Source organism: Scomber japonicus, chromosome 24 (assembly GCF_027409825.1).
Source record: "Scomber japonicus isolate fScoJap1 chromosome 24, fScoJap1.pri, whole genome shotgun sequence".
NCBI classification, from domain to species: Eukaryota; Metazoa; Chordata; class Actinopteri; order Scombriformes; family Scombridae; genus Scomber; species Scomber japonicus.
Genome location: NC_070601.1, coordinates 4,448,901 through 4,476,878, shown reverse-complemented (window position 1 = coordinate 4,476,878; position 27,978 = coordinate 4,448,901). Strand labels below are relative to the sequence as shown.

At 42.4% G+C, this 27,978-nt stretch overlaps 1 protein-coding gene across 1 annotated transcript in view; it reads right to left on the bottom strand.

Annotated features, from left to right (window-relative positions):
* Positions 1 to 309: 309 nt before the first annotated feature.
* Positions 310 to 27,978, bottom strand: part of si:ch211-246m6.5 (von Willebrand factor D and EGF domain-containing protein) — a 30,528-nt gene continuing 2,859 nt past the window's right edge. The window contains exons 4-35 of the mRNA XM_053314252.1: positions 25,133 to 25,317; positions 24,595 to 24,823; positions 24,357 to 24,422; positions 23,938 to 24,170; positions 21,521 to 21,610; positions 21,281 to 21,422; positions 20,307 to 20,524; positions 19,301 to 19,374; positions 18,907 to 19,189; positions 18,591 to 18,793; positions 17,545 to 18,452; positions 17,063 to 17,199; positions 16,820 to 16,981; positions 16,621 to 16,725; positions 15,361 to 15,475; positions 13,054 to 13,325; positions 12,242 to 12,461; positions 11,930 to 12,067; positions 8,303 to 8,731; positions 7,540 to 7,710; positions 5,966 to 6,285; positions 5,348 to 5,855; positions 4,776 to 4,871; positions 4,580 to 4,675; positions 4,218 to 4,313; positions 3,841 to 3,936; positions 3,645 to 3,740; positions 3,434 to 3,529; positions 2,719 to 2,814; positions 2,389 to 2,484; positions 1,579 to 1,676; positions 310 to 423 (exon numbers count right to left, since the gene is read on the bottom strand). Of these exons, the coding sequence (XP_053170227.1) occupies positions 403 to 423; positions 1,579 to 1,676; positions 2,389 to 2,484; positions 2,719 to 2,814; positions 3,434 to 3,529; positions 3,645 to 3,740; positions 3,841 to 3,936; positions 4,218 to 4,313; positions 4,580 to 4,675; positions 4,776 to 4,871; positions 5,348 to 5,855; positions 5,966 to 6,285; positions 7,540 to 7,710; positions 8,303 to 8,731; positions 11,930 to 12,067; positions 12,242 to 12,461; positions 13,054 to 13,325; positions 15,361 to 15,475; positions 16,621 to 16,725; positions 16,820 to 16,981; positions 17,063 to 17,199; positions 17,545 to 18,452; positions 18,591 to 18,793; positions 18,907 to 19,189; positions 19,301 to 19,374; positions 20,307 to 20,524; positions 21,281 to 21,422; positions 21,521 to 21,610; positions 23,938 to 24,170; positions 24,357 to 24,422; positions 24,595 to 24,823; positions 25,133 to 25,317 (6,095 nt within the window). The 3' untranslated portion in view covers positions 310 to 402. The remainder of the gene's footprint in view (positions 424 to 1,578; positions 1,677 to 2,388; positions 2,485 to 2,718; positions 2,815 to 3,433; positions 3,530 to 3,644; positions 3,741 to 3,840; positions 3,937 to 4,217; positions 4,314 to 4,579; positions 4,676 to 4,775; positions 4,872 to 5,347; positions 5,856 to 5,965; positions 6,286 to 7,539; positions 7,711 to 8,302; positions 8,732 to 11,929; positions 12,068 to 12,241; positions 12,462 to 13,053; positions 13,326 to 15,360; positions 15,476 to 16,620; positions 16,726 to 16,819; positions 16,982 to 17,062; positions 17,200 to 17,544; positions 18,453 to 18,590; positions 18,794 to 18,906; positions 19,190 to 19,300; positions 19,375 to 20,306; positions 20,525 to 21,280; positions 21,423 to 21,520; positions 21,611 to 23,937; positions 24,171 to 24,356; positions 24,423 to 24,594; positions 24,824 to 25,132; positions 25,318 to 27,978) is intronic.

Here is a 27,978-nt window from a genome sequence, read left to right as displayed (position 1 = left end):
ACAGTTGATTGATTTGGAAGTTTATGAGTTTGGAAGTTCATTTCGGGATGAGTAACCGTCTCATTTCAGAGGTCTAATTTTCTTACAGTAGGTTTATAATCACTAGGAGAGATTTCCTGTTTCATAATATGTTTAATTTAAATCAGCTTTAGGTGCATTTTTCCTCTTCTTCCAGTTTTTACGCTGAGCTCTGACACACAGAGATGAAACTGATATCTACTCTCTTATCTCTTTATCTCTGTGAGCGAGACGGTGACCTTTAACCTTTACAGTCAAAATGTGTCTGAGTTCCTGAAACTTTGCAGCTGGACAAGTTTGGACGATGCTTTAAGCTGACGGCTCTGGATCTGGATCTCGCAGGTTTTTATCGGTGTTGATTGGCCCTCCAGCTGTTAGGTGGTGTCAACCTTGAGCGATAGGGAGCTATAAAAAATAAAACAGAAACAAGAATCGTGAGGTTTTTATAATAATGGACAGATTCACACTGAAAAGCAGCATCAAGATAAACATCAGACTGTTCCTTAAACTGCTCCTCATTTCCGATATCTTCTAAATTGGAAATATACCTCTTAAGATTTGTCCTGTGAACATTAATGTACATATATGGAAAGTTTTATATTATAACTTCTACTCGCAGTAACAGACATTTATTTTTTTCTTTTCAGGATTTTTTTTTTTGTCCCGCTGAAACAAAAGCTCTGGAGCTGACAAAGTTAAACAGCTGGTAGGTGTCTTTTTTAAATGTTTAACCTTCCTGTCGTCCTCCCGGGTCAAATTGGCCCCGTGTGTTTTGACTGTTCCTTCCTTCTTTCCTTCCTTCTTTCCTTCCTTCCTTCTTTCCTTCCTTCTTTCCTTCCTTCCTCCCTTCCTTCCTTCTTTCCTTCCTCCCTCCCTCCCTCTTTCTTTCTTTCCCTCCTTCCTTAGTTTTTTCCTTTCCTTTCCTTCCTCCCTTCCTTCTTTCCTCCCTCCCTCCCTCCTTCTCTTTCTTTCCTCCCCCTACCTTCCTCCCTTCCTTCTTTCCTCTGTCCTTCTTTCCTTCCTCCCTTCCTTCTTTCCTCTGTCCTTCTTTCTTTCCTTCCTCCCTTCCTCTTTTCCTTTCTCCCTCCCTCCCTCCCTTCCTTCCTCCCTTTCTTCTTTCCTTTCCTCCGTTCCTTCCTTTTCCCTCCCTTCCTCCCTTCCTTCCTTGACTCGAGGACAACAGGAGGGTTAATCACATAATTGATCAGTGTGAACTCTGAATGCACACAGAGGCTGAATTTTGACACGTGTGCACAGATAAAAAGAGAGAAAAGTGCCGCTTTTTTTTGCTTTGATCGCTTCAAACTGTCAATCCAAACATTTTGAGTTTTGTTGCACCGGCCTTTCATATACATCGTCATCTGTAACTGTTCAGGTCATGTGATCTTCACATGTTTCCAGTTGTCTCACATGTGTTGGAAAAATGTTGCAGTATTCCTTTTCCTGCATATTTCTCTGAGCTGTAGTTTAAAACCAGACTTGAGAATAAATTCTAGTTTTAGATGAGTGGTATGATGGTGTCTTCCTAATAACACTGCCCCCATCTTTACCCTTTCTTACCCTCTTGGAGCAAAGAGAGCCTGAGTATCCACTGCGGCAGGCGCAGACGTTTGGTCGGATACAGCGACTGCCGTAGAGACATTTCTGTTGACAGTGAGCTGAAAGAAATAATACAGTCAGAAAAACACAATAAGAAGAAGAATGGACATTTAATAGTCCATAACATTTTGTATTATCATCTTAAAACTGTTATACTTTTGTCTGAGTTGTGCTTCTATCAGTCAGATTCAACAAACTCTCATCCTTTAGTAAATTTGTTCTAGTTATATATTTTATTTTAATTGATTTCTGTATCATATTAAACCCCAAATTCATACAGGTTAAGATTCTACTACATTCAAACAAACATTTTTCCCACTCTGGTGAAGAAAGTCAGACCTGATCTGTTTATGATGTACATTTAGATCTTAAAAGTAGAATACAGAACAACTTGTTAAACCAATGCGTTTTGGCTTAAAACACATTATAATAATTAAATAGGGTAATTAAAAGCAGAAAAATGTTCAAAAAGGTAAAAAAAAAATACAAAAATACTCAATCATGTGCTTCCAGACATGTATCAGCAAGTGGGGGTTCTCCTGAGATGGGTTGGGTCATGTGACTTCAGGCCAATAATTAAGGGGACTATCCAATAAATCACATGGGTGACACCATATTTGGTCCATAAACCAAAAAAGTGCAATTAAAGGGGTGAAACTTGAGTTAGTGGCTAAAATCTAAACGGTGCTTCTTTCAAGACATCCGTTCTGTTATTGTAAAGAAATTCCTGATCAGGTTAAATGTCCGCCTGTCAGGTGTTGGGATACTCACGGATCTGACACAACATGCCCTGCCATCCGGCTGCACAGTGGCAGATGTTGGGACCCACACACTCGCCTCCGTTCAGACACTTCTGCAGGCAGCTGGCTGGAAGGCGATACAGATATTGATGAGTGGACTTCTGACAAAAGATCTAAAAACTTTTTAGTTTTATTCTTTAATATAAAAATTATACAAGCTGCTTATGATGATGCACATTTTTGTAGTTGCTCACAGCTCATTCAGTACAATTTTCTTGGTGCCAGTTACTAAAAATGTGAACAAATATAAGTCGATGACGTCAACGTAAAAGCATCTTGACGGATCTCATTCTTCACTTACGTTTATCACATCTCTTTCCTCGCCAGCCTGACGGACAGTCGCAAACATCTGGGCCCACACACCTGCCGCCGTTCATACACATGGGCTCACACACACCTGGAGAGAAAGAGAGAGAGAGAGAGAAAAGTCACTTAAAGGTAAAAAAAGAATAGATGAAGAGCAAACTGACTCCTGTTTTTGAACTGATCTCATTTTCCTCCCTTCCTGCAGAGTTTGATCTGTCCAGCTATTTAACCTTTTATGGCACCAAAATGTCTCTTTTCATGATAGAGTGAGACTTCTCATCATTGATTATGTTGATCAAAGACATTGTTTCTAATCTGAGAACAGCAGGAATGATTTATGTCGGCTATTGTCTGCTGTGTTCATGTAATTTAAATGTTTGTTGGTATGGTGTCCTCTTTTGCTGCATTGCGAAACCAAAGATCATTTTCCATAGTTTCGACAATAAAATTCCTTTCTTTTGTCCATCCTCAATTTTTTCACATATGACTTGAGAAATTGTTGAAAATGTCAGAAAACATGATGATACAGTAGATGATGAAGAAGAAGGACATCATGGTGGCAAAGTAAGAAGAGGATGTAGAGGATGATGCTTAAGGAAGAAATGAGGGAAGAAAAACTAAAAGAAGAGAGCAGAGAAAAGGGTTAAAAGGTTGTGCTTAAAAATGTTTTAAAAAAAAACAAAAAAGAAATGGAAATAAATTGGACTGACTTTTCTCACAGCGCCTCCCGGTGTATCCCTGCATGCAGGAGCAGACGTTGTTCCTCATACACAAACCTCCGTTCTTACAGGGAGGACTGCAGACGGCTGCAGAGAGACAAAGTGAAGATATTAGGATTAGTCTGCATGTATAAATTCAATGTGCCTTAATTGAGAAGGACTCGAGAAATGCTTGAATACAGTTTGACTGATGTACGTTTACCGTTCTGACACTGTGCACCGTAGAAACCATGAGGACACTCGCAGGCGTTTGGCCGAACACACAAACCTCCGTTGAGACAGACTGGAGAGCAAAGAGCTGGAGAGGAGGGAGACGAACATCATCAGCACTGAGAGGTCAGCACACACACACACACACACACACACACACACACATACACACACATATACACACTCACCTATCTCACAGGTTCGTCCAGTCCAGCCTGATGGACACATGCACTCGTCCGGTGACACACACTGGCCTCCATTGTGACAGTGGCGGCTACACACCACTATGATAGTAATGTAAAGAGGTTTAGTCAGCAGCTCAGGGGGAAAGAGTAAAAAACAATTACACATCATTTACTCAAAAAACACAATTTACTAGTGACACTGATACCAATAAATTACTTCATTCAATATATTTATTTAACTGTACAAAACTGCACAATGACGTATTATCACCATAGATTTGTAGATATTGCATTAGTGGCTCTGTATACTTTCCTTCTCTTGAGTTTGAACTTGCATAAATACGTACAAAAAAAAAAAAAAAACAGAAGTGTGAACTCACTGGTTTCACATCGAGGTCCAACAAAACCATAAGGACAGGAACAAGTCTGCAGTCCAACGCAGGTGCCTCCGTTTTCACAGGGTAACCTGCACAGAGCTGCACGCATAGATTTCAATCAGTTACATCATTTATAACAGTTAATTTATCAGTGCCATCATAACTGTTGAATACAGCTATATAGTTTGTTAAATGCTTGTTAATTGCTTTTACTTAATACACATTTTAAAGACTGAAGACCAACATCAGAACTCAGGGTGTCGTATATTGCAGTTTCTTCCCTGTATTTATTTGTAATATTGTGGGAAGGTGCTGGTATGTTTATAGACTGATGATGAAGATCAGTAAAGAGTAGTAAGCTTTACCTTCCTGACAGTTCTCTCCATGAAATCCTCCGACACACCGACACACGCCTGGAGCAATGCAAGCTCCTCCGTTCATACACTCAGGCTCACAGATTGCTAAAAGAAAATATGAAAACACATAAAATGATTAAATGAAAGAAAAAGTAAAAAGGTATCATACAAATAAATACATTTTTTAAACCATTTAATTCTTTACCTGTCTGACAGTCTAATCCAGTGTAGCCCGGTTTGCAGCGACACGTATTTGGCGCCGCACACTCCATGTTCCTTCCACATGTGTGCCTGCAGACAGCTGGAGACACAGACAGGGGGCGCCATCGAGATGTTAAACCTGTTTTATTCCTTTGTCGCGTTAATCCACAATACACAAAGATCATGGCGATCGATTTCACCTGCGTATTCTGCTTTTTTACCACAGCAGAAATAAGCTGTAAACACGAAATGAGAAGTCTTTGGTTGCTATTGCTAGTCTTATGTCAACTTCTGTTCTTAAAACCTTTATGTGCAATAACACTAGTCTACAAGTGTCTCATTAATTTTAGTTAAAACCAAAGTAACTGATAAATATCTAAAATCATTGGACTGAAGGCCACAGCATCGTAACAGTCTTTGTCAATTAACAATGCGTCAAGCTGCTGATTGCAGACAAAGAGCTAATTACAGGATGCCAAGCAGCCTTGTTCAGTTTCCCCAAACATGACAAATATTCTGCACATTCCTCTGTATCTTTAAATATTTGTCATTGTCAATGGAGACATGGAGCTGTACCTCGACAGGCCCGTCCATCTCCGGTGTATCCAACAGGACACCTCCCACAGCGGAAACCTCCATCCATGGCCGGTTCACATTGGACGCCAGGAAAACACGGCCGGTCAGCGCATGACATCATATATTTCTCCGCTGTCATTGCACTCCTAACCCCTGGTTGGATGGGAGTAGCTCTTTGGAGGGCGGAGCTGTAGATTGTCCTGCCTGGTGTTGTGAAAGTCAGTGATGGGATCACTGGCAGCAGCACCTCTGGACCTTGGGATCCAGGCTCTGCTTCGTCTCCGTCTGCAGAGAACTCAGTCTCGGACAGCGAGTAAGACAGAGCGGTGAGGGCTGCTGTGAGTGGTCGGGCCGGTCTTGGAGGGGTCCAGGGTTTGACCTGGGTGGACGCCAAGTGGTTGAGCTGTGGCTGAGTTGTTTTTTTTGGCTGTGTCACTTCACCAGTGGAGAGATGAGGAGCTGGAGGAGTTACTCTGGACGTTGTTGCACCTGTCAACGCTCCTCCAGACTGCTGGGAGATAATCAAAGAGGGAAGGAAGGAAGGTGACCTCACACTGACGTCCACTTACATGTTTTCCTTTACGAAACATAACCGCTGTAATAATAACGATGACTCACCTTGGAGACGGTCACATGGGAAGCTACAAACTCCCTGGAGGTAGTGATGCTAGATCTGCCATACGCCCTGGCGTCTGATCTGGGGTTTTGTCGGGTGATTGCGACGGCCTCTCTCCTCCCTGTCCCACCTCCCCTCCCAGAGGGGGGAACCTGGCGTGGAGCGTTATCTCTGTTCGCTCTGCTGACAGACACGGACATGTGTTTGATACCGTGCCTGTTTGGCAAGGCAGGTAAGTGGAGCTGGGAAACCTTGCTGGTGCTTCCGTGCGGGGATCGGCTGGTCTTGCTTATTGTCTGCTGCTGATTAAGATGATTGGACGCTGAGGAAACACAAGGGGGTGACGTCAGTGCATAAGACACATTTTGCTCTACAGTAATGTAATTAGGTGTTAGTGTTAGGGTTTTGTAAATGACAAGTAAAATGATAAGAGATGAATAACACAAGCACAGGAAAGCAAAGATGAAGTCCTCAGTTTGAGGGTTTGGGTCAACTCTGAACTGCTTCAAGTTATTATTGAGGTATTTGATAAATTTAGTGCATCTGCTACCTCTGTACTGTAAGTGACTAAAATAAAGACTCCGAGACAAAACTCCAAATAATAGAACAAGAGCGATACGATTAATCAATTGGTTGATGGACAGAATGATTGATTCATTGTTCTAATCATTTATCATGCCAGAATATCAAACATAGACTGGTTCCATATTATCAAATGTGACACTTTGCTGCCACTTCTTTACTTTACATGATGACAGTAAACTGAAAATCTTTGAGGTTTGTATGATTTGAAGATGTTACCTTGGAGTTAGGGAAACAGAGATGGACATAATTGATAATGAGAAATAATTGTAACTTGAAGAGAACAACAGAAGAACAACAAAATCCATAGTGTGGGTGTTGTTCAGACAGTGGATAAGAAGAAAAGGAAGAAGAGCAGCATTGCAAAGCGATTTAACTGATTCCTTTCTCGTTGGAGGATGACTGACTCATCTGCATAAATGCTTTGTGACTTTCCAGACAAACACGATCCACAGTAAAGGGATTTGAGCCGGATTGAAACTGTCTCTTCTGAGCTGTTTGGACCCCCCACTATCCTCATGAGAAAATAACATGAAGCACTCTTCTGTTGAAACTTTGCGGTCGAGCGTAGACAAAGTACCAAAAGGTGGTTATTACATCCAGGCCTGTGTCTAACCACTGTATCTGATTTATCGCTGCTATAAATGACATTCCTCCAAATCAAAACAAAAACATAAAAGAACATCAGGGAAACTAGAGCATCATAACGATTAAAATAAAAGATCTTTAAACCAGCCCGCTGTGTGTCGAGAGATTTCACATTGCTGAGTGATGTTTTCATCAAATTTTGATATATCGAAAAACAAAATAGAAAAGAGTTTCCAACAAGAAGAAGGAACAAAATGATATATTATTGAACAAGCTTGCCACTATTTCAGATGGTGGACTTTTCAATAATAGATCTCCAGTATGTTGCAGCTTGTGAATAACTATAAAATCAAGATCCATCATCATCAATCTGATTGGAGAAGTCAAAGAAAAAAATATCCCTTACCTGCCTTGGCGTTCTTCATGCAGATGCGTCCATTGCCGTAAAGGCCGGGTGGACAGCGGCCGCAGACATAGCCGACATGTGGAGGCCTGCGGTTGATGCATTGAACCCCGGGGAAGCAAGGCCTGCTGGCACACGTAGCTGAGACGATGACAGCAGGAGACTGACCAGATCCTGAGAGAGACAAACTGTGGTCAGATGTCCGCAAATTCCCAACCTGCTGCCAGCTACCAGAACTGAGACATCTTACCTTCCCATTGGTTGAATTCTGATGTTCTACTATCACAAATCTCATCAAGCATCTTCAACAGTGATTCAAAATCTTACAGGGTTTCACAAAAAGAAAATCAAGTTTGCAAATCTGTCTTCCAAACTGTTCATGGAGCAGCGTCCTCTCTACTGAAGGGACAGACATATTGATCTTGCAAATCTCTGGTTGATTTGTGCTTCTTGCATTCTCGTGTATCAAATTCAACACAAGCCTGAAAAGTCTGCAAGTAACTGTTATTTTCATTATCATTAATTGCTTGGTCCATAAAACGTCAGAAAATGGGGAAAACTGTTTCCCAAAGTCCAACATGATTCAAAATGTCACCTTCAAAAGGAAATTGGACATTTTTTCTATTAAAAATGACTCAAAACGATAAATTGATAGATAAAATATTATGATGATGTGTTGCAAAGAAGATGTGGGATTATTTTTGGATACATTTTGGATAATCAGACCCTGATACACAAAATAAAAAGTTCTCCTGTCTTTTCTCACCTGCAGCTGGTCTTCCTGGTGGTTGGGCTACTGTGGACGTCGTAGCGATAGCATTGCTGATTTTGGACTGATCAGCTGGGTCTGTGTTAGCCGTGGAAGGATTAAGCTCAATTTCGTGAGTCTTCTTTAAAGTATCAGTCTCAGTTTGGGACGATGTAGTAGTTTTGATGCTCTTGTTAGATTCTGCCTCAGTGAGGGATGGTTTTGGGCTAACTCCTTGAGTCCTCCTCCAAGTGGTGGTCTTAGTTTGTGATCGACCAGGGTCAATTCTTGGAACTGTCTTCCCCGCCTCGGCCCTCATCTGCGGGGAGCTACCACTTGAGGTCTTCTGGAAAGCGTCTGTCTTTATTTTGGGCCGAACATCTGGTATCTTGTAGACAGTTGTACGAGGAGCAGATGTGGAAGTGATGGTGGCTGCCCTCACGACTGCTGCATGAAGAAAGAGATGTATTATATTTACGATTGGCATTATCTGACGCTTTTACCCAGAATTACTTTCTTTTCAATTCTTGGATCACAAAACTCTTCATGACAATACAAAAGAAAATGAAAAAAAAGCCTGGAAGAATCAGATGTAAAACAAATAGAAGCTCAGCAAGAGACGTTAGAACAAGTTTGCGTAAAGATGTCAACGAGGCGTGATCACCACTAGCAGGCGATTGACATGTTTACGAACCACGAGGGTAGCAGGAAGCACTCTGTGATTGACGATGACAGACTGCTGACACGGCAGTAGCACGGCTAAAATACAGTACAGACAAAATGACCTCATCATGAAACTTTGGAGTCCAGTTTCGATGACCCTCTTTGACATCTTTCACCCGTCACTCGACTTTTCTTTCCTCCACCTGGTCCAGCTTTGTTTGTTTTATCCCCAACATAAAATACCTATTTGCTTATGATTCAGGGCCCTACTGTAAATAAATCAACTCGTGTTGATCCCTCAGGGCCTCGTCTTAACTTATAATTTGTTCAAACTTGACAAGACCTGAAGAGAGGATGACAGTAAATAGTGCAAATGAGAAACGTTCACTGCAGCTTGCTTTTCTATTCAGGACATTTAAGATTTAGTAACTTCAAGGCACGGCCCCTGATGGCCCCTGACACGCAAAATTCAAGAACAAGGAGGTCAGACAAGTCAAACCACAGTCTCTTGGCTCTTGGAAGATCACAGGACTTGAAAGTAAGCAGCCAAGTAAAGGTTGAAGATGAGGATATCCAACCAACTGTCCTCATGCGTCTCCGGTTACACAGCTCCATAAAAATGACTAACATTATATTACAGAGAGTAATTGATACTGTGTTCTTTGCTGTGGGCCAATTTTTCCATTAGGGGCGATAATGTCTTGAAACATACACCTTGGTTTGATTTTTCGCCTGCTTTGAAGCCAAGTTTTGAGGTCCTTTGTTTCCTTTAAGGACAACAATGCAACTGCAAGAAAGCTACAAATCAATTGACGTCCAAATAGTCACACTCTAAAAGCAAACACTGAAGGGTATTACATCAACGCAGCTAAGCACAAAGTAATCTGTCTAAAATGAGTCAACATTTGAATGCCTTTCTTAGGCTGCTGAAAGTATTTCTGCATTAACTTTGGCAAACAACACAAAAGCAAGTTGAATGTAATCTGTTGCCTATGATTGGAGAAACATGAAGACAATCATCATGTTTAGTTTTCATGTAAACTATACCATAATCTGTTTTTGTTTTAGGGGGATTTCTTTCGTCAATTGGAAGCTCTTTTGAAGCTTTGGTTGCATTATTGTCCTCAGTTTTAAAGTATGTGTATACACAAGTCTATGTTTGCAGTACCTACACGTAAATATATGCTGTAGTAGACATACGAATAAAAAGAAAGAAAAGACAAAAAAGTGACCTAATGACGAGAGATTCAAGGGATCAACAAGAAAACTATTGAGCTATTGTTGAAGTTTACATTACCGTCAGGGCAGAAGTTGTTTTAATTATATTAACCCTCCTGTTGTCCTCAAGTCAAGGAAGGAAGGGAGGAAGGATGAAAGGATGGAAGGGAGGAAGAAGGAAGGAAAGGAGGGAGGAAGGAAGGATGGAAGGACACGGGAAGGAAGGAAGGTAATGGGGAGGAAAGAAGGACACGGGAAGGAAGGAAGGAATGAAGGAAGGCGGGAAGGAAAGAAGGAGGAAGGAAGGGAGGAAGAAAGGAGGAAAGAAGGGAGGAAGAAAGGAGGAAGGAAGGGAGGAAAGGAAGGAAGGAAGGAAGGAGGGAGAGAGGAAGGGAGGAAGGAAGGAAAGAAGGAAGGTAATGGGGAGGAAAGAAGGGTGGGAGGAAGGAAGGAATGAAGGAAGGAAGGAGGGAAGGAAAGAAGGAGGGAGGAAGGAAGGATGGAAGGATGGAAGGAAGGGAGGAGGGAAGGAAAGAAGGAGGAAGGAAGGAACAGTCAAAACAGACGGGGTCAATTTGACCCGGGAGGACGACACAAAGGTTAAAATCTTAATTTTTATGCACCATTATACTTGTCTTAGTCTTATAAAGTGGGTTAGTTCCCATTATCGCAGATTGATGTCAGTTTATCAAACTACAAGTGAAACATCTTGTCTTTTTTTAAATTTGTGGCTGATGGAAGATGTTTACAATGAAGCAGCTGCAGGTTGTTAAATTCTTGAATATTTGCTGTTTAGATATTGAAATCTTTGGTGTTTATTGTGGAAATTCATCCTTGCAAAAACATGCACGCACATAAGCACACAAGCGATAAGGTTAAGCCGAGAGCAGAAAAACACTCTTCTTTAGTTTTCCTTCCACGGCGGCAGTGTTTTCAAAGCTTTGACTCCAGTTAGCAGTCGCTGAGATGCAAAGTGAGGACACTGAGAGAGGCGGCGGTATCAGCTCCCAGCAGCCATCTGGTTTCTATTCAATACGAGCGCTGTATCCCTGCTGAGTTTGCCTCAGAGACGCATGACTGCAACGGATGAAGTCACCTTCACATTTTGGGTAGTTAGCCGAAGTGATTTACTACAGCAGAATAAGCTTTGATTTCTGGGCTGCATGAAAATAATTACAAAGTGTGTTGGAACAAACACCACAGCAGCCAACCAATGATCACGTATGACAGAGACGTTTGAGGGGAATTTGATAAATGCTTTTGTTTTTTCTTTAAATTGCGTGACAAAGACCTTAACAGAAAGGCTGCACAGTGTTTTGGCTCGCAATGGAGTCCAGATTTTGGGGAGTAGAAGCTTTGGCATCATGTGGGAGGGGTCTCATATGTTGTCTTGTACTGTAAGAAGTTCCACCTTTAGTTATTTTACCATTTTACCAGTTTTAATTGTTTTGTCTTTGTAAAAACTAATTGAAGACATCACAATAATGTGGCAACACAAATCATATGATTTTTTTTGACATCATCTTGAGACAAAATGGCATTATTAGAGGGTGGATTACCCTGACCCTAACTCTAATCCTAACCCAGCTGCAGTGGAAATGTCCTTTCACCCCTCCTCAGCTCCACTCCTGCCACTTTTTAATTTACTCAATTAAAAAAATGTCTTTAATCTCGTGAAATCATCCTAGCAGCCACTCTGATAAAAATGAGAATAATTAAGATGACACAGGCACAGAACAACACGCACAGTACGGCCACGCTTACCCACACATGTTGTCCCATTTCCCAGCATGCCTTTGGGACAGGGGCCGCAGCCATAGGAGCCAAAGCTGTTGAAGCACTGCACTCCTGGAAAGCAGGGTTTCTTTTCACACTCGTTGATATCTTCCAGGCACGTTACACCTGCCAAAAACACACACAGGAAACTGATTCAGTAAACATAAACCAAAACTTCCACTGATCTTTTACAGCTGCAAACATGATGCCAAAACATCCCAAAATATGTAAACAGAACCTGTTTTTTTGTGAATTGAGGCACCGATAGATTACAAGGAATGAATTTTAATCAGCTCTTACCTCTCAGCCCCGCAGGACATTCACATCTGTACCCAGCAGCTGTATTGATGCACATGCCGGCCGCGCACGGAGCAGACAAACATTCATCTATATCCTCTTCGCAGAGGTCGCCCTGCGTCCCCTCGGGACATACGCACAGGTATTTCCCACTGCCGGCGGGGAAATTGACATCCGTCACGCACGAGCCTCCGTTCTGACAGCCGCACGGCACAACATCGATCTGTGTTGAAGGTGGAAAAAGACACACTGCTGTTTAAATTAACAGTTATGTCTGTGTTAATGTCTCTTAAGATTAAGACCACATGTCCCAGCAATTCTGTTGCTCTTTGTACCGTAACAGGTGAAGTTGAAACCAGGCAGTTTTTGTTGCTGCTGCTCTTTGACTGAATTACAGCTGCTCAATACCAGGTGTGTTTCCATCCACCTTTTTTTTATTTTCAATTGGCACATTAAAAAAGAAATCTGAATGGAAATGCAGAAAAATTGAAAAAAAAAAGGTTTATTCGTTTTGCTGAGGTAGAAAAGTTTGTGCATCGATAAAAGCAAAATGGAAAAAGGATATGTGATTATGACGCACATGAAGCAGGTGACTTGAAGCCTCTGCTAAAGAGATGAACATATCAGATCTGTGTGGAGCAATGAGGTGACTGTAACGCTCCAGAAGCAAACTTTTTAGACCATTTTTCACCGTTAAAGGTCTTTTTATTGCATCATCTCTTTGCACCAACTTCTAATTCAATGGTTCAATTATTCAATTCAAATATGTGAACAACAATTTCACTTTTTTGTCTCCTCTCTTTCTACAACTCTACCTGGACGGTGAAGCTGCTTTGGGCGTTGCACTCGTCCGACAGCGTGAAGTGGACGGAGGGGCTCAATTGATGTCCATCCTCCGTGGGAAGCGTTGGGACCCTCCAGATGAGGAGGCCGGCCGGGGAGAGAATGGCCCCCTTTGGTCCTTCCTCCAGCTGGAAGAGGAGCGCTGAACCCTCTGGGTCTGATGCAGCGAACTGGAAGACAAAGTTCTCCCCTGCGAATGTCCGCAGGTCGGTCTGAGGTTGGTGGAAGGCTGGCGGCTCGTTGACTGAATTCAGAAGGAAACATGAGAAATAAGCTTATAGAGAGTGTTGCCAAAAACAAAAAACATTATCTCTTTTATCATAATTATCCCCACTTTCTTATTTACCAATACATCTCCATCTGCAAATGTTTGTTTTAAGATAGCAGAGTCCGTTTCCTGTCCTGAAATAAACTCTTTAGAAGTGAACTTGGATTCCTGGAAGAATCATTGTTAACACACATGTTCGTACTCGAGGGGGTTTATAAGCTTTTCTTTCCAGTTGGAGCTCTCAACGGCCATTTCAACAAGATCACGTCGCATCCACTTCTGAGATCACACTTTTCCAACAGATGTTCCAAAGCAGGACGGTCATAATCCCGGGAGATCCCTGCTTGGCATGATGACCGGACGAGAATGAGCAAGAACTCACTTGTTGATTAACGAGATTATTACTGCGCCGTTACTGAATTCCCAAAACAAATATTTAGCAATAACAGTGGGATAATTTCACTCGGCTATTTATTGCAGGGATCAGTGTTGGTCTGTCTCACTCTGGAGATCAACCATGTGATTTTTCCCCCTCTTCTGCCATCCCCTCTCCTTTAGAGTGGTTAAGCGACAGGTCAGGGCATGCTGGGAAACTGAAACCTCCACTCCTTTGATCTGCTAATGGAGACAAACAGGACCGCAGTGGGACAGCTCCCACAGCTACCACAGCTACCACAGTGACTATGACTGCCACTGCACTGACACAGTAAGACAAATTCCCAGAGTACAAAACACCGCCAATCTCGCAGTTTGCAAATAAATGAACACAAACAAGAGAACATTGAAACACCTGTTGTTAACAAATCAACGACAGCACCAGGTTTAGGCCCTGATGTCATAAAACTATTCAGGCAGCTAATGATATTAAGAGCTGCTAGTTGATTAATTGTTTAGAAATGGACAGAAAACGACTCTATGCTTTTCTATGTTGTAAATCTTTTTAGTCATTTTAAAGCAAAGTGCTGATTCCATCTTTTCAAATGTAAGAATTTATGTGGCATACATAATGATGGGGGGAGTGATTTTCTTTGAATTTTCATGATCAAGTTTTTGAAGTTTGAAGCTCTAAGAACTTAAAACATGGCATTTTTACTGGTTTTCAACATTTTTTGCTTTCATTGTAAAGCTTCCTTGATTATAATCTTACAGGCTCAATATGATAATTTTAATTATGGTTATCAGAGCTACAGCTAGTAAATATTTTCTCAATGGGGATACATGTTGATCACTGTTTCCTAAATTCCAAGATGAACCAAAATACGTCCTGAACAACAGTCTACAATCAAGATATATTCAGTTTCTATACAGATACCTGAAAATATTCATATTTAACCTTCGTGTCGTCCTCCCGGGTCAAATTGACCCCGTCTGTTTTGACCGTTCCTTCCTTCCTTCCGTCTGTCCTTCCTCCCTCCCTCTTTCTCTCTTTCCTCCCTTCCTTCTTTCCTTCCCTCCTCCTTTCCACTTTTCCTTTCTCCCTCTCTCTTTCCTTCCTTCCTTCCTTCCTTCCTCAATTCCTTCTTTCTTTCCTCTGTCCTTCTTTCCTTCCTTCCTCTTTTCCTATCTCCCTCCTCCCTTCCTTCCTTCCATCTGTCCTTCCTCCCTCCCTCCTTCTTTCTTTCCTCTCTTCCTTCTTTCCTTCCCTCCTTCCTTCCTCAAATTGACCCCGTCTGTTTTGACTCTTCCTTCTTTCCTCCCTTCTTTTCCTTTCTCCCTCCTCCCTCCCTTCCTTCCTCAATTCCTCCTTTCTTTCCTCTGTCCTTCTCTCCTCCCTCCCTCTCTCCCTCCCTCCTTCCTTCCCTCCTTTTCTTCCTTTCTTTCTTCCTCCCTCCCTCCTTTCCTTCCTTCTTCCTCATTTCCTCCCTTCCTCCCTCCTTTCCTTCCTTCTTCCTCCCTCCCTTCCTTCCTTGACTCGAGGACAACAGGAGGGTTAAGAAGCTCGAACCAGAATTTAATTGAAAGGTTATTCTCTATTTAGTTTTTCAGAGATACAATAATTGGTTGTTTGTACCTTGGTTCACAGACCAGGTGACTTTGGAGGTGTCAGGATCACACAGGAGGCAAGGGCTGCTGGGATTGGCGTCTCCCTCTGCAAAACACATCCCGTCGATGTTACACGTCCGGTCCTGGCCAGCGGAAACGGAGCAAAAAAGAAAAAAAGGTTTGCTTGCACACTCATATTTACAGTGTTGTTTTAAAATGTTGACATGTTGAAGCAGCATCCAGAAATCACATTATTATCCTTATGTGTTTTTCTCTGGAGATGCCAGGTAAGGAAGAGGAAATAGGCTCTAAATACAAATCATCTGTTCTATCTCTACTCGAGTTAATTCAATTTGGTTTCGGCTTTTGGCAAGCACAGGCAAAGCTTTTGGTGTCTCTTGTATGTGTGTGTTCACTGAGGTTACATGTTTTACTGCCTACACTCTCATAAAATCTGTTCCAGTAACAACAGGACCCCCCTCTATACCTCTCTTTTTATGAATGTTAGCTTTTAAAATAGTCAGCTGCTGCATGTTGGGAGGACGGGAAACCGCACTTCCTCTGGTTTAGTCATTCAAGCGGCCGCCGGTTATTCAGAGAACTGGTTCTACAACCCCGACATGCTAAATGTTTTGCCACACTTTTCCACTAAATACCCACTGACTCACATCTGTCTTCCAACTCTGTTTCCTACATTCCAATAAACAAACACTAGCGAGTCCAAGTTTTCTTAACAAATTATGTGTTGCAGTCATCTGATGTTTATTCAAAGTGGTTAAATGATTTATTTTCAATGCAAAATAAGGGCAACCAAAACATTTTGTCATCTAAATTTGAAAAGTGTGATTTCGTCCTATCTATGACGTTAGTTAGCTATGCAGAGTTATTTCACTAACATCTGCATTCATGCTTTCATATTATTTTATTTTAGCTTATGTTTTGAAATCAGTGTCAGTTGAGTAAGATCATACTGTAGGAGCATTATAATTTCCATGATTTTATGGATTTGCTATGTCAGGCACACCCTGGAAAAAATGAGTGTACACTATAACATCCATTCTTTATCTTTGTTTCATTTCCTTGCAGTCTTGTAATAATCACAAACCTCATTGCTAGCCAGGAAAAATTATTAGCATTTTTGTGAGCTTTATTTACTCAGGTTGGAGCAAAAGGGTTTTAAAATATCGGTGACGTTTTATTCAAACTCAGACGGATCATTTGTGAAATGATCAGTTTTTGGTGAATGTAAAAGGAGGAAAAACGCTGTTCACTTTTGTATGTGAGTTACCTTTAACTTACAGAGTCCTGAGCGTGACGCCTCGCAGACCTGACAAACACCATCATAGATAGTCAGCACCTTCGCTGGGCTGTACTGGGAACCATCATTGGTCACCTGAGTCAGGAAGGGAACGGGTTAACAGTGTATACAACTCCCAACAAAACAGCCACTCGCCAAAATAAGAGCATTTTTAATCCGGAAGCAATACCTTAATCTCCCAGCGTGCATATGGTTTGTCATCCATCATGAAGTCTTCTGTATTGATGGCCGTGTTGCTCAGGGATGGAACAGCGCAGTCTAAAGCTTTGGAGCTGAGGAAAGTGGCTTTTGTTCTCTGTTTCTCACCTGGAACCCAAACTCCGTTCATGTACTGTGGAGACAGATCAAGGCGAATTAAAAGAGAATTAAAAAGTTTACAACCACACTGATCTTTAATCTTTCCATACCTCACCTTCAATCTGATGGCATGACAGCTCAGGTCAGGAGAGTCGATGAAGCCGAGGCCGAAGACCCGAACGTTGCGACAGTCGAATGATCGGATATCACACAGGCCACTGTTCTCCAAATCTGTTATTTCAATTGGCTGGCCTATTAGAGGGTGGATTATTATTAGTTCATGCATATTACAAGATAAGTAAAAGATATATAAAAGCACAAATGTTCATAATTTTACTAGTCTCTTACCAGTTAGAATTTTAAAAAACATAGTTAATAAACTCAACAGTAGCAGTTTTTGCCTACTTGCCAAGTCAAAAAAATTATGATGATTATAAATGATGCTGCTAAATACTACTTAACATTTTCATCCAAAAGTGATTGGTGCATTTTCATTGTAGAGCTTTTCGAATGTAATTTCATGAAAGCATATTGTTGTTTGAGCACAGTAAAATCACACTAATTAATTTAGTTTTTAGCAACTATCCAGATACTCACTTATGGCCAGGCTGCAGTCGTAGAAGCTGTAGCTGCGATGGCACTGGCAGCCCCACTCTGTACACTCTCCGTTTCCGTTGCAGAAGTTGGGGCAGCGCAGCGCTGTCACCACTCCTGATGTTCCCGGTGAGCTACTCAGCTCCAGTGCTCTCTGGGTCCGGTTTTCCAACAACCTTCTCTCGCACTCGTTCTCCAGGTATGGCAACAGAGCCTCCTCCCAGCCCAGGTCATCTTTCAGCTGCAGGTCCAGGATGCAGAGATCCACAGCCTCGTCCAGGCGGCGTCCCAGCAGCTCCCGGCACATTGCACCAACAGTGGAGTTGGCCAAAGCCATCTGGCACACTTCCAGAGCTTTGGCCGAGGTCAGGCCACTTGGCGTGGGCCACTGAGGGTCCACCTCCGGTCGTGCTTCCGCCAGGTGATCCTCAGGGAAGAAGTAGGCCAGGCTTTCCAGATCAACCTGGCTGAGGCTTTGAGTGGTGAAGACAGGCTGGAATTCAAACATTGCCTGTCTCCTTGGTCTGTCAACGGAAAGGAGAAGGTCCTCCCTGAACTCAAAATCTAGTTTATCATCACTGTCACTGTGTTGCCTCTTCTCACTGTGGAACTTAAGGTTCTCCCTCTCAAGAGGATGACTGTTAAAGGAAGACATATTCAGGATACTTTCCTCTCTTTCTGCACTCTTGATATATTCCAGTGTTGTGTCCATAGAGGGGAACACAGATGTGTAATCCACATTATCATAAGCGATGCAGTCAGAGTGAGCGGAAGGATTGTAGAGGTTCCCCATCCCTCTGCCAGCATGATGAGAAGTGCTGTATCCTTTTTGGCACTGACAGAAAGGGCGTCTGACCTCTTGACTTGTCCCAGGAGGCATCTTGTCAAATAAACTCTCACCCGGAGCTATCCTAACACATAAACAAAAGAAGGTGAAAGCATTGACACAGAGAGCTTTGTCAGAACTGACCCACAGGGCAAAAACACGTCCTAACAAGTAGAACAACACTTATTTTAGCCAATATTGGTTTAAGACATCACTGACTGACCTCCAGTCCTCTATGAAGTGATGCAGGTCATCAGGGCCGTAGGAGCCACCATCAGAGCCGTGGAAGTCGTTGTTGCCATTGTGGTCAAAGGTGCCGCAGAGGCCTTGTGTATTTCCGTAGTCAACGCTGGGCGCCCGGATGGACAGGCTCATCCCCCAATCGTCCACGTCGGCCCTGACAAAGGCCCCGGAGGGAAAGATCAACTACGAGAGGAGAGTCACATCCAGCAGCTGATTAACATAATATCCTCATGCAGCAGAAGTAAAAATGTAGAATCTGTTAGACTTGGATATTGTCAAAATCATTGGATACCTACGGTGACCTTCTTTCCCTGGTAGGTTTCGAGCACCCTGACCTGGCTGCTCTTGCTATCATCATCACCCAGTTTCTTCAGGGTGAGCCGAGGCCTCGTTTCCTGTGGTTGGCCATTGCACATGTCGAATACAGCTACCTCATTGCCCTCTCGCACCGCCATGCCGCAGTTGCAGGCGACTGCATAATGTCGACTGCCACAGTCCCACTGGCGAGAGTGGACCTCGAACTCCCTGGCGAGGCTCCGGTAAAGTACAAAGGTGCCAGTCTGGTGGTTTTCATAACGTCTGCACAAAACATCTAACAGTTAATCTGTTTTTTACGCATTCAAACTAAATGATTAATGGATTCAAATGACCATTTAACATCTGCTGACAACTAATAAGTAGGACAATTACCTGCCGTCCAGTGTAATGACATGTGGATCAGTCAGGGAGTAGCAGATGGAAGTGGGAACGTCCTGAACCGTGACCTGGGGGCAGAGGTCATTAGAACAAAGATTAGGGGGGCTCCACCCTCTGACCCTGTGACCCTCGGCTTTGATGTTTTCACTAAATACAGATGGGAAAACTCCTCTGCAATAAGCTACAGCGAGACACAATGTCTGCAGGGCTGATGTCATGTCTTACATAACGTAACTGCGTGTGTGGACATAACTAATGGCCACTTTGAACAACGTTCCTCAAACATTATGTCAAACCATCACCAAACAGGCACACGTTGGGCCTGAAACACACACCCACTCCTTTAATTTCATAAAGCACTGTGTGTATATGTAAACAGAATGACAGCGAAACCTCTAATTATAATCATCTTTTTAATACTCTCTAAAGAAAGTATATTATTATGTCAAATTGCAGAAAATGTATTCTCCATTTAGCTCTAAATCCCTTGTAGACTTTAAAAATATTCTGCATACCCCTCCAGGACTTCTGTAGTCCCTAAGGGGCACTGGAACTTTCCAAAGACCCCTCGGACACCTTAAGGGAAGGAGCCTCTTTATGGGCCATGTGCATGCCACAAGATAACATCAAGAACCTTTCTTGGATCCTCTAAGACTACTTTTATTACCTTAGTGACCCTGAAGAAATTATGAAAGCTTCTGAAGGACCCTTGAAGTGTCAAAAACGACCAGAATTTCCTTTTAGGGTTCATAAGAAGCTCAACAGAGGACAGTGAGCACTTAACTTTCTACTCAAGTAGTAAAGTGTTCATCATACCTACCTATTGTCCTCTAAAACCTGTTCAGGGATACTTTAATGACCACTAAACACTCCTTAAAGATCCCTCATACTCCCTTTTAAGGACCCCTTGAAACCACTCACCACCAATTAACTGACCTGTGATCTTACATACACTTATAAGAACATCAAATATATTGTTTAGCATTGAGGTTTTACGCACTTTCAGTGAGATTGGAACGTAGGTCCTCCAGAGTCGCGGAGCACTGGGTCCGGGCAGAGCACCAATCAGACTCGGCCTGTTGCCGTCACGTGTGAAATCGGTAACGGCAGTGACAAAAAATGTCGCCTGGCCGCAGCTGCCATCACTGCAGGCGGTTGGCTGGAGCTCCACCTGGCAGGCAGACAGCACCACATTGGAGGCCTCGTGTCTGAGACTGTCTGTGGATGTCAACACAGCAGTGAGGTAGTGTTAACGGATGGCATACAGCTGCTTGCAGAGCTGTAATAACGTCTTCCTGTGTTTGCTTTGATGTGATGATATACAGGACAAGTCCGAGCACAAGAACCCAAGCAGGAGAGGAGATCGTATGATAACAGGGACAAAGAAATGAGGAAAGCAACATGACCCTTTAATCATCTTTAATAACCGAACATGCTACTATTTCAGAGCATCTTTGGTTTAAATGAAGAGCTAGTATTGCACTCTGTGTTTATGTTAGGTCTCACCTGTAATGTGCTGGCAGCTAATTCAGAACCATTATTTTTCTTAAATTTCATTCACTGAAACATTCAAGGACAAGCTCATGAAGGTTTCTGCACCAGCTTCTCTGATCCATTAGAGGAAGCTTTGGACATTGCTTTGGATGACAGCTGCTTAAAATCTCATTTTAAAGCATCTTGTTTATGTTGATCAGACGTTAGGGTCTTAATTGCTCATTTTTAATTTGAGTTTTGGTCAAAATTTAGAAAATGATCATCCAATTAAAGTAATTATTATGGCTTAAAGAAGGTTATGTTTCGTCAGCTGTGGTGGTTGCTGCAGGCTCATCACACCCTTCCCTTTGCCAAAATTAGGATTTTCTGTCTCCAAACAACTTAACAAGATGATTAAATTGCGAGCATCATTACAGTCTCTCCCTGCTGATAATTAAGAGTGATGACGCATGCATCATCCTGTTTTTCTACAGGCCCAACCTGGATCGTTGACATTCAGAGCCAGAGGGACTCCACACTGGTGGCCGTGGTTGGGGCCGTAGCAGGGGATCGGTACAGTGCTGTGGACGGTCACTTCATGCTCCTTACTGTTCTCCGCTATGTACAGCAAATCTGGAGAAAACTGAAGAGAAATAGGAGAGCAAAGAGGTATGTTAGTTTTCCAGTATAATAAAAAAACAGGTGTGGTTTAGATTTAAGATATAAAACATTAATGTTTACCTTTAGTCCAGCATAGAAACTCTCACTTTCTTTTGGAGTGGATCTACTGTGGCTGGAGTTGGCTCTTAAAGTCGACACACTGCAGGAGAACTGCAAGAAAAACATTGTTTAAAATTATGTGTGAATAAGTTAAAGTGAAACATATTACAGAGTTTGTATCGTTCGATCTTTTTATTACCAACAAACCTGCCTTAAATAAGTCAGCTCTGGTTGTGATTTTGAAGTCTAAATTGATCTTTAAGCAAAACCGACTGAAAAATGCTCTTTTAAATGGTACAATAAATTTCTGTTGAGCTGTGCCAATTTGTCCTGGATCTGGCATTATAGAGCAGGACTATTGTGACAGATTTGTGGTACTAAATCATTTTTAAACACTCACATGTTTTTGACTATAGCGCCTTAAATTCCTAAAATGTGCGGTTGATAGTCATGAAAAAGAAGAACAATGTACCACTCACACTGTATTTGTGATTCATCAAAACAGTTCCCTGTTTAGCTCACAGCACTGACTGATCCGCGGCACTAAGAGCACTAACATTTAACTCACTGATGACCTTTGACCCAGCCCAGCTGCAGCATCAACATACGTTAAGACGGGGCCCCGTGAGCGAGCCCAGCTCACTGTAGCACGTTCCAGACGCTACTAATGCAACCCTGGTGTCCAAATATGGCAGCGCAATACTCCACAGCTGTATGCGGGCGACCAGCAAGAGTAACATCACCTCAGTTTCACATAGGATCATGTTGAAAATCTAATATCTTAATATTTCCTGGCAGTTAATAATTTGTACGGGAAATGAAAGGCGCCAGCAGCCTCTGTGTTCTGGCTGTGCAGCGAGTTTAATCTAATCGGTTGTTGGTCCCAATGCAGACGAGCAATCAGCGTTTTAAGTCAACTTCAGATGCAAACAAGCAACTTAATCAATGTGCAACCAGGAGTCCCCAACAGAAGAGGAAACTTTAACGTTCAACAAGCTTTTCACAGCTGTCATTTTCCATCAATGATCTGATTTCTGTGATTTCTTCCATGTGTTCCTGCCCATCATTTTTACAATAGTTTCATGAACCATAATTCAGCCCGACATCCACAAACGTATTTAATTCTGCTACTCAGTGTAGTCAGGAGTACAAGACTATTGTATTTAATGTTTTAGAGAGGATGACATGTGTGCTGGAAGGGTTTCTGGTTCAATCCAAACAGCAACCACAATAAACTGTTAAAGCCAAAGTAGAAGCACTCTACAGATGCAGCTCCTCGATCCTGGATCCAAAAGAGACTTATTGTCTTGACACACAAAGCTGACGTCATATTACTGTACTACAGCTGACAGAAGCCGAAAATTGAATGCTTTGTATCATCTTGTGTCTTCTGGTAAAACAGCCAGCATACAATCTACCGCTGTATGAGAAGATAAAATAGTTAAGATTCAAAGCACAGAAAATAGAGGGAAAAAAGGCATTACGGTTCATCCTATGAGTCCGAATGGGCAAAATATGTTTTATACAAACTGTCAAATAGTTGTTCCTCTAATCAACTGCCTTCAACAGTGCTTCAACATGATCATTTGACTAATTGGCTACCAGTGAGGGCTGATGAGAGACTTTTTGTGTATCTCTGTGGTAGTTTGTGGAAGTTTTTTTTTTCCATGAAGATGAAGATTTAAAGTTATTTTGCAGTTGCTGTAATTGGAAGGTGTTGGGAAAATTATGTGTAGATGCTCTTTACTATAGATCTATGTAGGTTGCAGAGGTTTGCATTGGAGTAGATGTGCACGACTCCTACATCTTAATAACTCTGTGCATGTTAAACAAGCAGATTAGTTCATCCAACTTCCTCCCTGTGAGGCAAGCTCGAAACAGACCACTGGAATTGAAATGGACATATTCACTTTATACATCCAACATCTGTTTAGTTTAAAGGAAAACACGAATGTGAACACCTCTGAATGAAACCTGTGCAGTCACAAAGTCGTGTTAATTCCAAACAACCGACAAGAAGATCAGAAACTTGCTGATGTAATGGTTATATTTTCTATATTTCCCTTTCCATGCTGTCTTTCAGCAAGTGCAGCTAATCCTACTGTGCAAGTGTAAAACAACACAAGAAACAGCTGTTTGCACATGTGTGCATCTGTCGATATAAAAAGGACTTGCATAAGATTCAATGTTGAAGATTTGAATAGAGAGATTTAAATAAGAAGCATGTGGATTTTGTAAACCTGCAACTGATTTAACTTCCCCACCCTCCTCTTGCCTTCCCTTAATGGGATCTGACACACTTCGCCTCTCTCTGCCTTTGCTTTGTGAGCCCGGGCAGAGAAGGGTCGGCGTGATCCATGGCTTACGTTGCCTGCTGAAGGGGTCAAACACTCCACATGTGCTTCCCAAAACTTTCAGCACAGTCTGGCAGGAATTACCATTTCCCCCAGTCTGAAATGAACACCATCCATCTCCACCAGCGAGAACGGCTTCAGCGTGGATTCCTGCCTGATCTCAGCCTTCATGCTGTGGCCGATATGTCTGGCCCAAACCACGTGGAAGCCCAGAGGCTGGCTCCACGGCGGCGGGATGAAGGAGCATCTTAAGTGGACGCTGTGGCCGATCAGCTCTGGGACGATCACCGGGCGGGACAGCAGGGGTGGCATGGCAGCTGAAAACAGAAACAGACGAATGAAGATGAGCTGCATGCAACAATTGTGAGAAGAATTTTGGTTTCCAGGCTAAATTAAACTCAGCTTCATGTTTGCAGATGTTGATTCTGCAGTGAAACAGAATAATACTTATGTTGTATCATGCAGTAGTTTCTGTTTCAGGTCCTTTTTTTAGAGTGTCTTACCTTTGCATCGACCGTTGACTTCCACCTCACCTGGTCGGCAGAGTCTGGGTCCCAAATCTGGAGCATCTGAAACATGAAATGGATCAGATTGTCTTATTGTAACCAAACAACAGCCCAAAACCTGAAAATATTTAATTCACCTTCATGTATGAATCCAGCAAATGTCAAAATGTCTCAAAATGATTAATTGATTATCAAAATAGCTGCTGTTTAAATCAGCTCATCAAACAATGTTCACCTTTAGCACAGTATCCCATGCACCCTTGCGTGGGCTGCAGATAGTAGACCAGGAACTCGCCGCAGTTTCGCACAGTGACGGGAATGCGGAAGAGGCAGCAGTCTTTGGTGCTGCCGTGGAAAAACTGCCAGGTGGCACATGCGGAGAGCTGGCGGACCTCACCGGGCCGAGGCAGGGAGGTATCCTTCAGTGACAGCCACACCGGCGCCTGCGTCCCACAACGGTTCATCTGCAAGGGGGCATCAAAAGAAACAGTCATTAGAAGCAGCGGGGGGTTATTATACCCTCCGCCTAGGCTGCAGGTGCTGATTATACCAATCTACTGGATGAGTTTGCACTGGTAGAGGATGCTGGATGGTTTTTGGTAGAGGTTTGACACATGTTTAAATGAGTTTTGACAATCTGATAATCAAAGCAGAGAGACAGGGTCATAGAACAAAAGTCTCTGATACATACTTAATGAAAGACAAGTTTTTTTTGACAATCTGACCAAAGCAGAACACGTGCCATGATTCTGACAAGACCCTCAAGTATTTACCTCGACGCAGCTGGTTGGCATCTCCGCCGGCTTGTTGTTGATCTTGAATCGGTACCAGCCCGGCGACAGCGAGTGGTCACAGATCAGATCCTGGATGGCCGTGTTCTGGATCTCTGTGGAGTCAAAGTCAATGCTGCGGTAGGGATTACGCAAAGTCCGATGGCCTCCCGGGAAACACTCTGGAGCTGAAGGGAGGAGAAGAATAATGACAATGTTTAACTGTGATGTTTAACTCCAGTGCACTGAACTGAAGTCCGGTGCAGCTGAAAGGAGAGAGCAATAACACCAAGACAATGTGAAAAAGCCTCTACTGTTCAATACTCTGACCTCACTATTAAATTACAGTCCACTACTGGAGACTTTAATCTATCTGGATGCTTGCCTTTGCTGGAAAATCAATGTTTTCCAGCTTAAAATCTCTTCCTCTCACTTTGTCTTTTGGAGTTCCAGATCTGTCAGTTTAATCAAGAGGAAATTAAAACCGAAGAATCTCAGGCTGTGATCGGATGATCAGCTCCAGCCTGCAGACATTTCTTTATCTTTCTTTTCTTTCCTGCAGTTTGGTCTATAAAGACAGACACGACTTAGATAGACGAAACAAAGTGTGCAGTCGTGGGAAACAGCTGAAAAAAGTCGGTCTGTCCTTGGCCTGGGTGAGAGATTTTCTTTCTCTCAGTACAAGTAGAAAGTTTCATTTAAACCTGCAATAAAAAAGACTGTGTCCACTTGGCAGCAGTGGAAGATGTAAACACATCACTGATATATTATCACATTATAAAGTTGATATTAATTCACAGCCCTTTTACTATCCACCTGCTGAATGCAAGTCCAATATTCACTCTCTCACAGCTCTGTTTTTACTCTCTACCAACTCCTGAGGGAAATATCTAGCTGCTAAATGCTCCACTATGTTCACCAGCTGCTCTACAGCTACCTGTTTCTGACATTTGTTGCAGGACATGTAGCGTAAAGTGGCTTTTTGTATGACCAAAAAAGGGGAAAAAAAGACCTTTTTATAATGAAAAATAAAGCTTAACTTGTGAGCCAGAAGTTATGAGCTAAAAAATGCTAAAATACTTGAGAGAGACAATGCAGAATTTAGGAAACATTTTAATATAAATTGTTAATATAAAACAATTAATTACAGCTTCATATAAGAAATAAAATCCAAATGTAAATGAAACTCACTTTAAACAAGACAAAAAGCCTAAACATTGACAGGAAATATAAATATGTCCTGAATAGTTTATTTTAATCTCGATCAAGATGGAAGTCAACACAGATTTAAAGAAAAGTTTATTTCGAGTTAAACTATGAGGTCTTAATGTCACGTCTACCTGAACCTCTTAAAACATGAACATAACGAGGTCAAACATGCTTTACTTCTTGACTGGGATCAAAGTCTCAGTTTAAGGATGTAATTGAGCATATTTTAACAATCTAGCCCTTTAAGTACCTCTATGTAGAAATCGCCTTCATAAAAACAAACATCTGATTTGATTCTTGGTCTTGGTCATGAAATATTTTCCTTTTGCCGTACATTTGCCTTTTTGTTATATGGTATCCAGATGCATTTTTAACATAGCTGCTTTTTTTGGATTAAATTAAAAGAAGATAAACCAAAGAGTGAACCATCTGCACAAAATCAAAAGAGGAAGAATACATCTCAATGTGGCTGTTTGATCTTTAAAACCTCAAGATTGCTTAAATTATCTCAAATCTCTTAAGAAATGTGTTTTAACTCCTCCAAAATTTAACAAGTTCAATATCAACATACATGATCAGAGATGGAAGCAAGGCAAAGGTGACCAAATGAAGCGTACAATTGGCTCTTTAAAGTGTCAGTCCACGTCGAGAAGGAAGGATCATTTCACCCCCGGAGGTTATCTAAATTGCTAAGAATAACAGACATTCCTGTTAGCCTCTCGCCTCTCTAAAATCGCCCCAGGAAAGGACACTAAAGCCAATGGCGCATGACAGGCCTCTGAACACCGCCTGCAGCTGGAGGCTGAAACAACCAGAGGAAACTTATTTGAGCAGAACATGCAGTTTTCCACACAAGCACACTCTCAAAAGCTCTCCATCTGTGAAGTGAAATGGGTCAAAGCTGTCAACGGAGGCCTTCCCTAACAAACCCAAACAAAAAGCCTCCCAGAGGACAAAACGTGTTCCCTTTCTTGTTGTCTGAGTTTGATTGTGGCAACTGAGTAAAGTCACGTCACGAAAGACAAACACTGGAGGGTATTTAGGATGTCTTGAGACAGTCAAAGCTTTGAATGCACAGGGCGAAGTTACAGCCAGTGATCCTAAGCCTAAACAAGGTCTTACAGGCTGGTCTTCACGTTGACAGCCCCTTGAAAGCAAATGCTCTTGTTTACATCGTCCCCTGTCTGCGTGTACATCTCGTCTGGAAGCTCCTCTGACAAGACTTGAGGTCACAGGTTGTCCAAACAAGCAGGTTTTCAGGCAGGAGGACAATCGACTAGACTCTGTCTGCCAGCTAAACTGCTCCAATTGGCGGCTTAATGAGTTTACAGAGCCGGAGGGGAGGCGGTGAGCTAATGAAGCGGCCCCTGTGGAGCAGGGAGATCCCACTGGGAGGGAGGCCCTCAGCAGCCCAGATGTGCAGGAACTCCTCCTGTTTCTCAGGAAAGAAGATTAATTTGGGAGAGCGTGGTGTTAACACAACTGAGGTTACAGGTCTTTTTCCCAGAGGGCCTGTCACTCACTGCCAACAGAAACTACAGTCAGACCGGGATCACGAAGGGTCAGGGGTCTGAATGAGACGCTTAAATGATGCACTCTTTACCGCTAATGGTGGCAGCTTTATGGATAACACTTAGCGT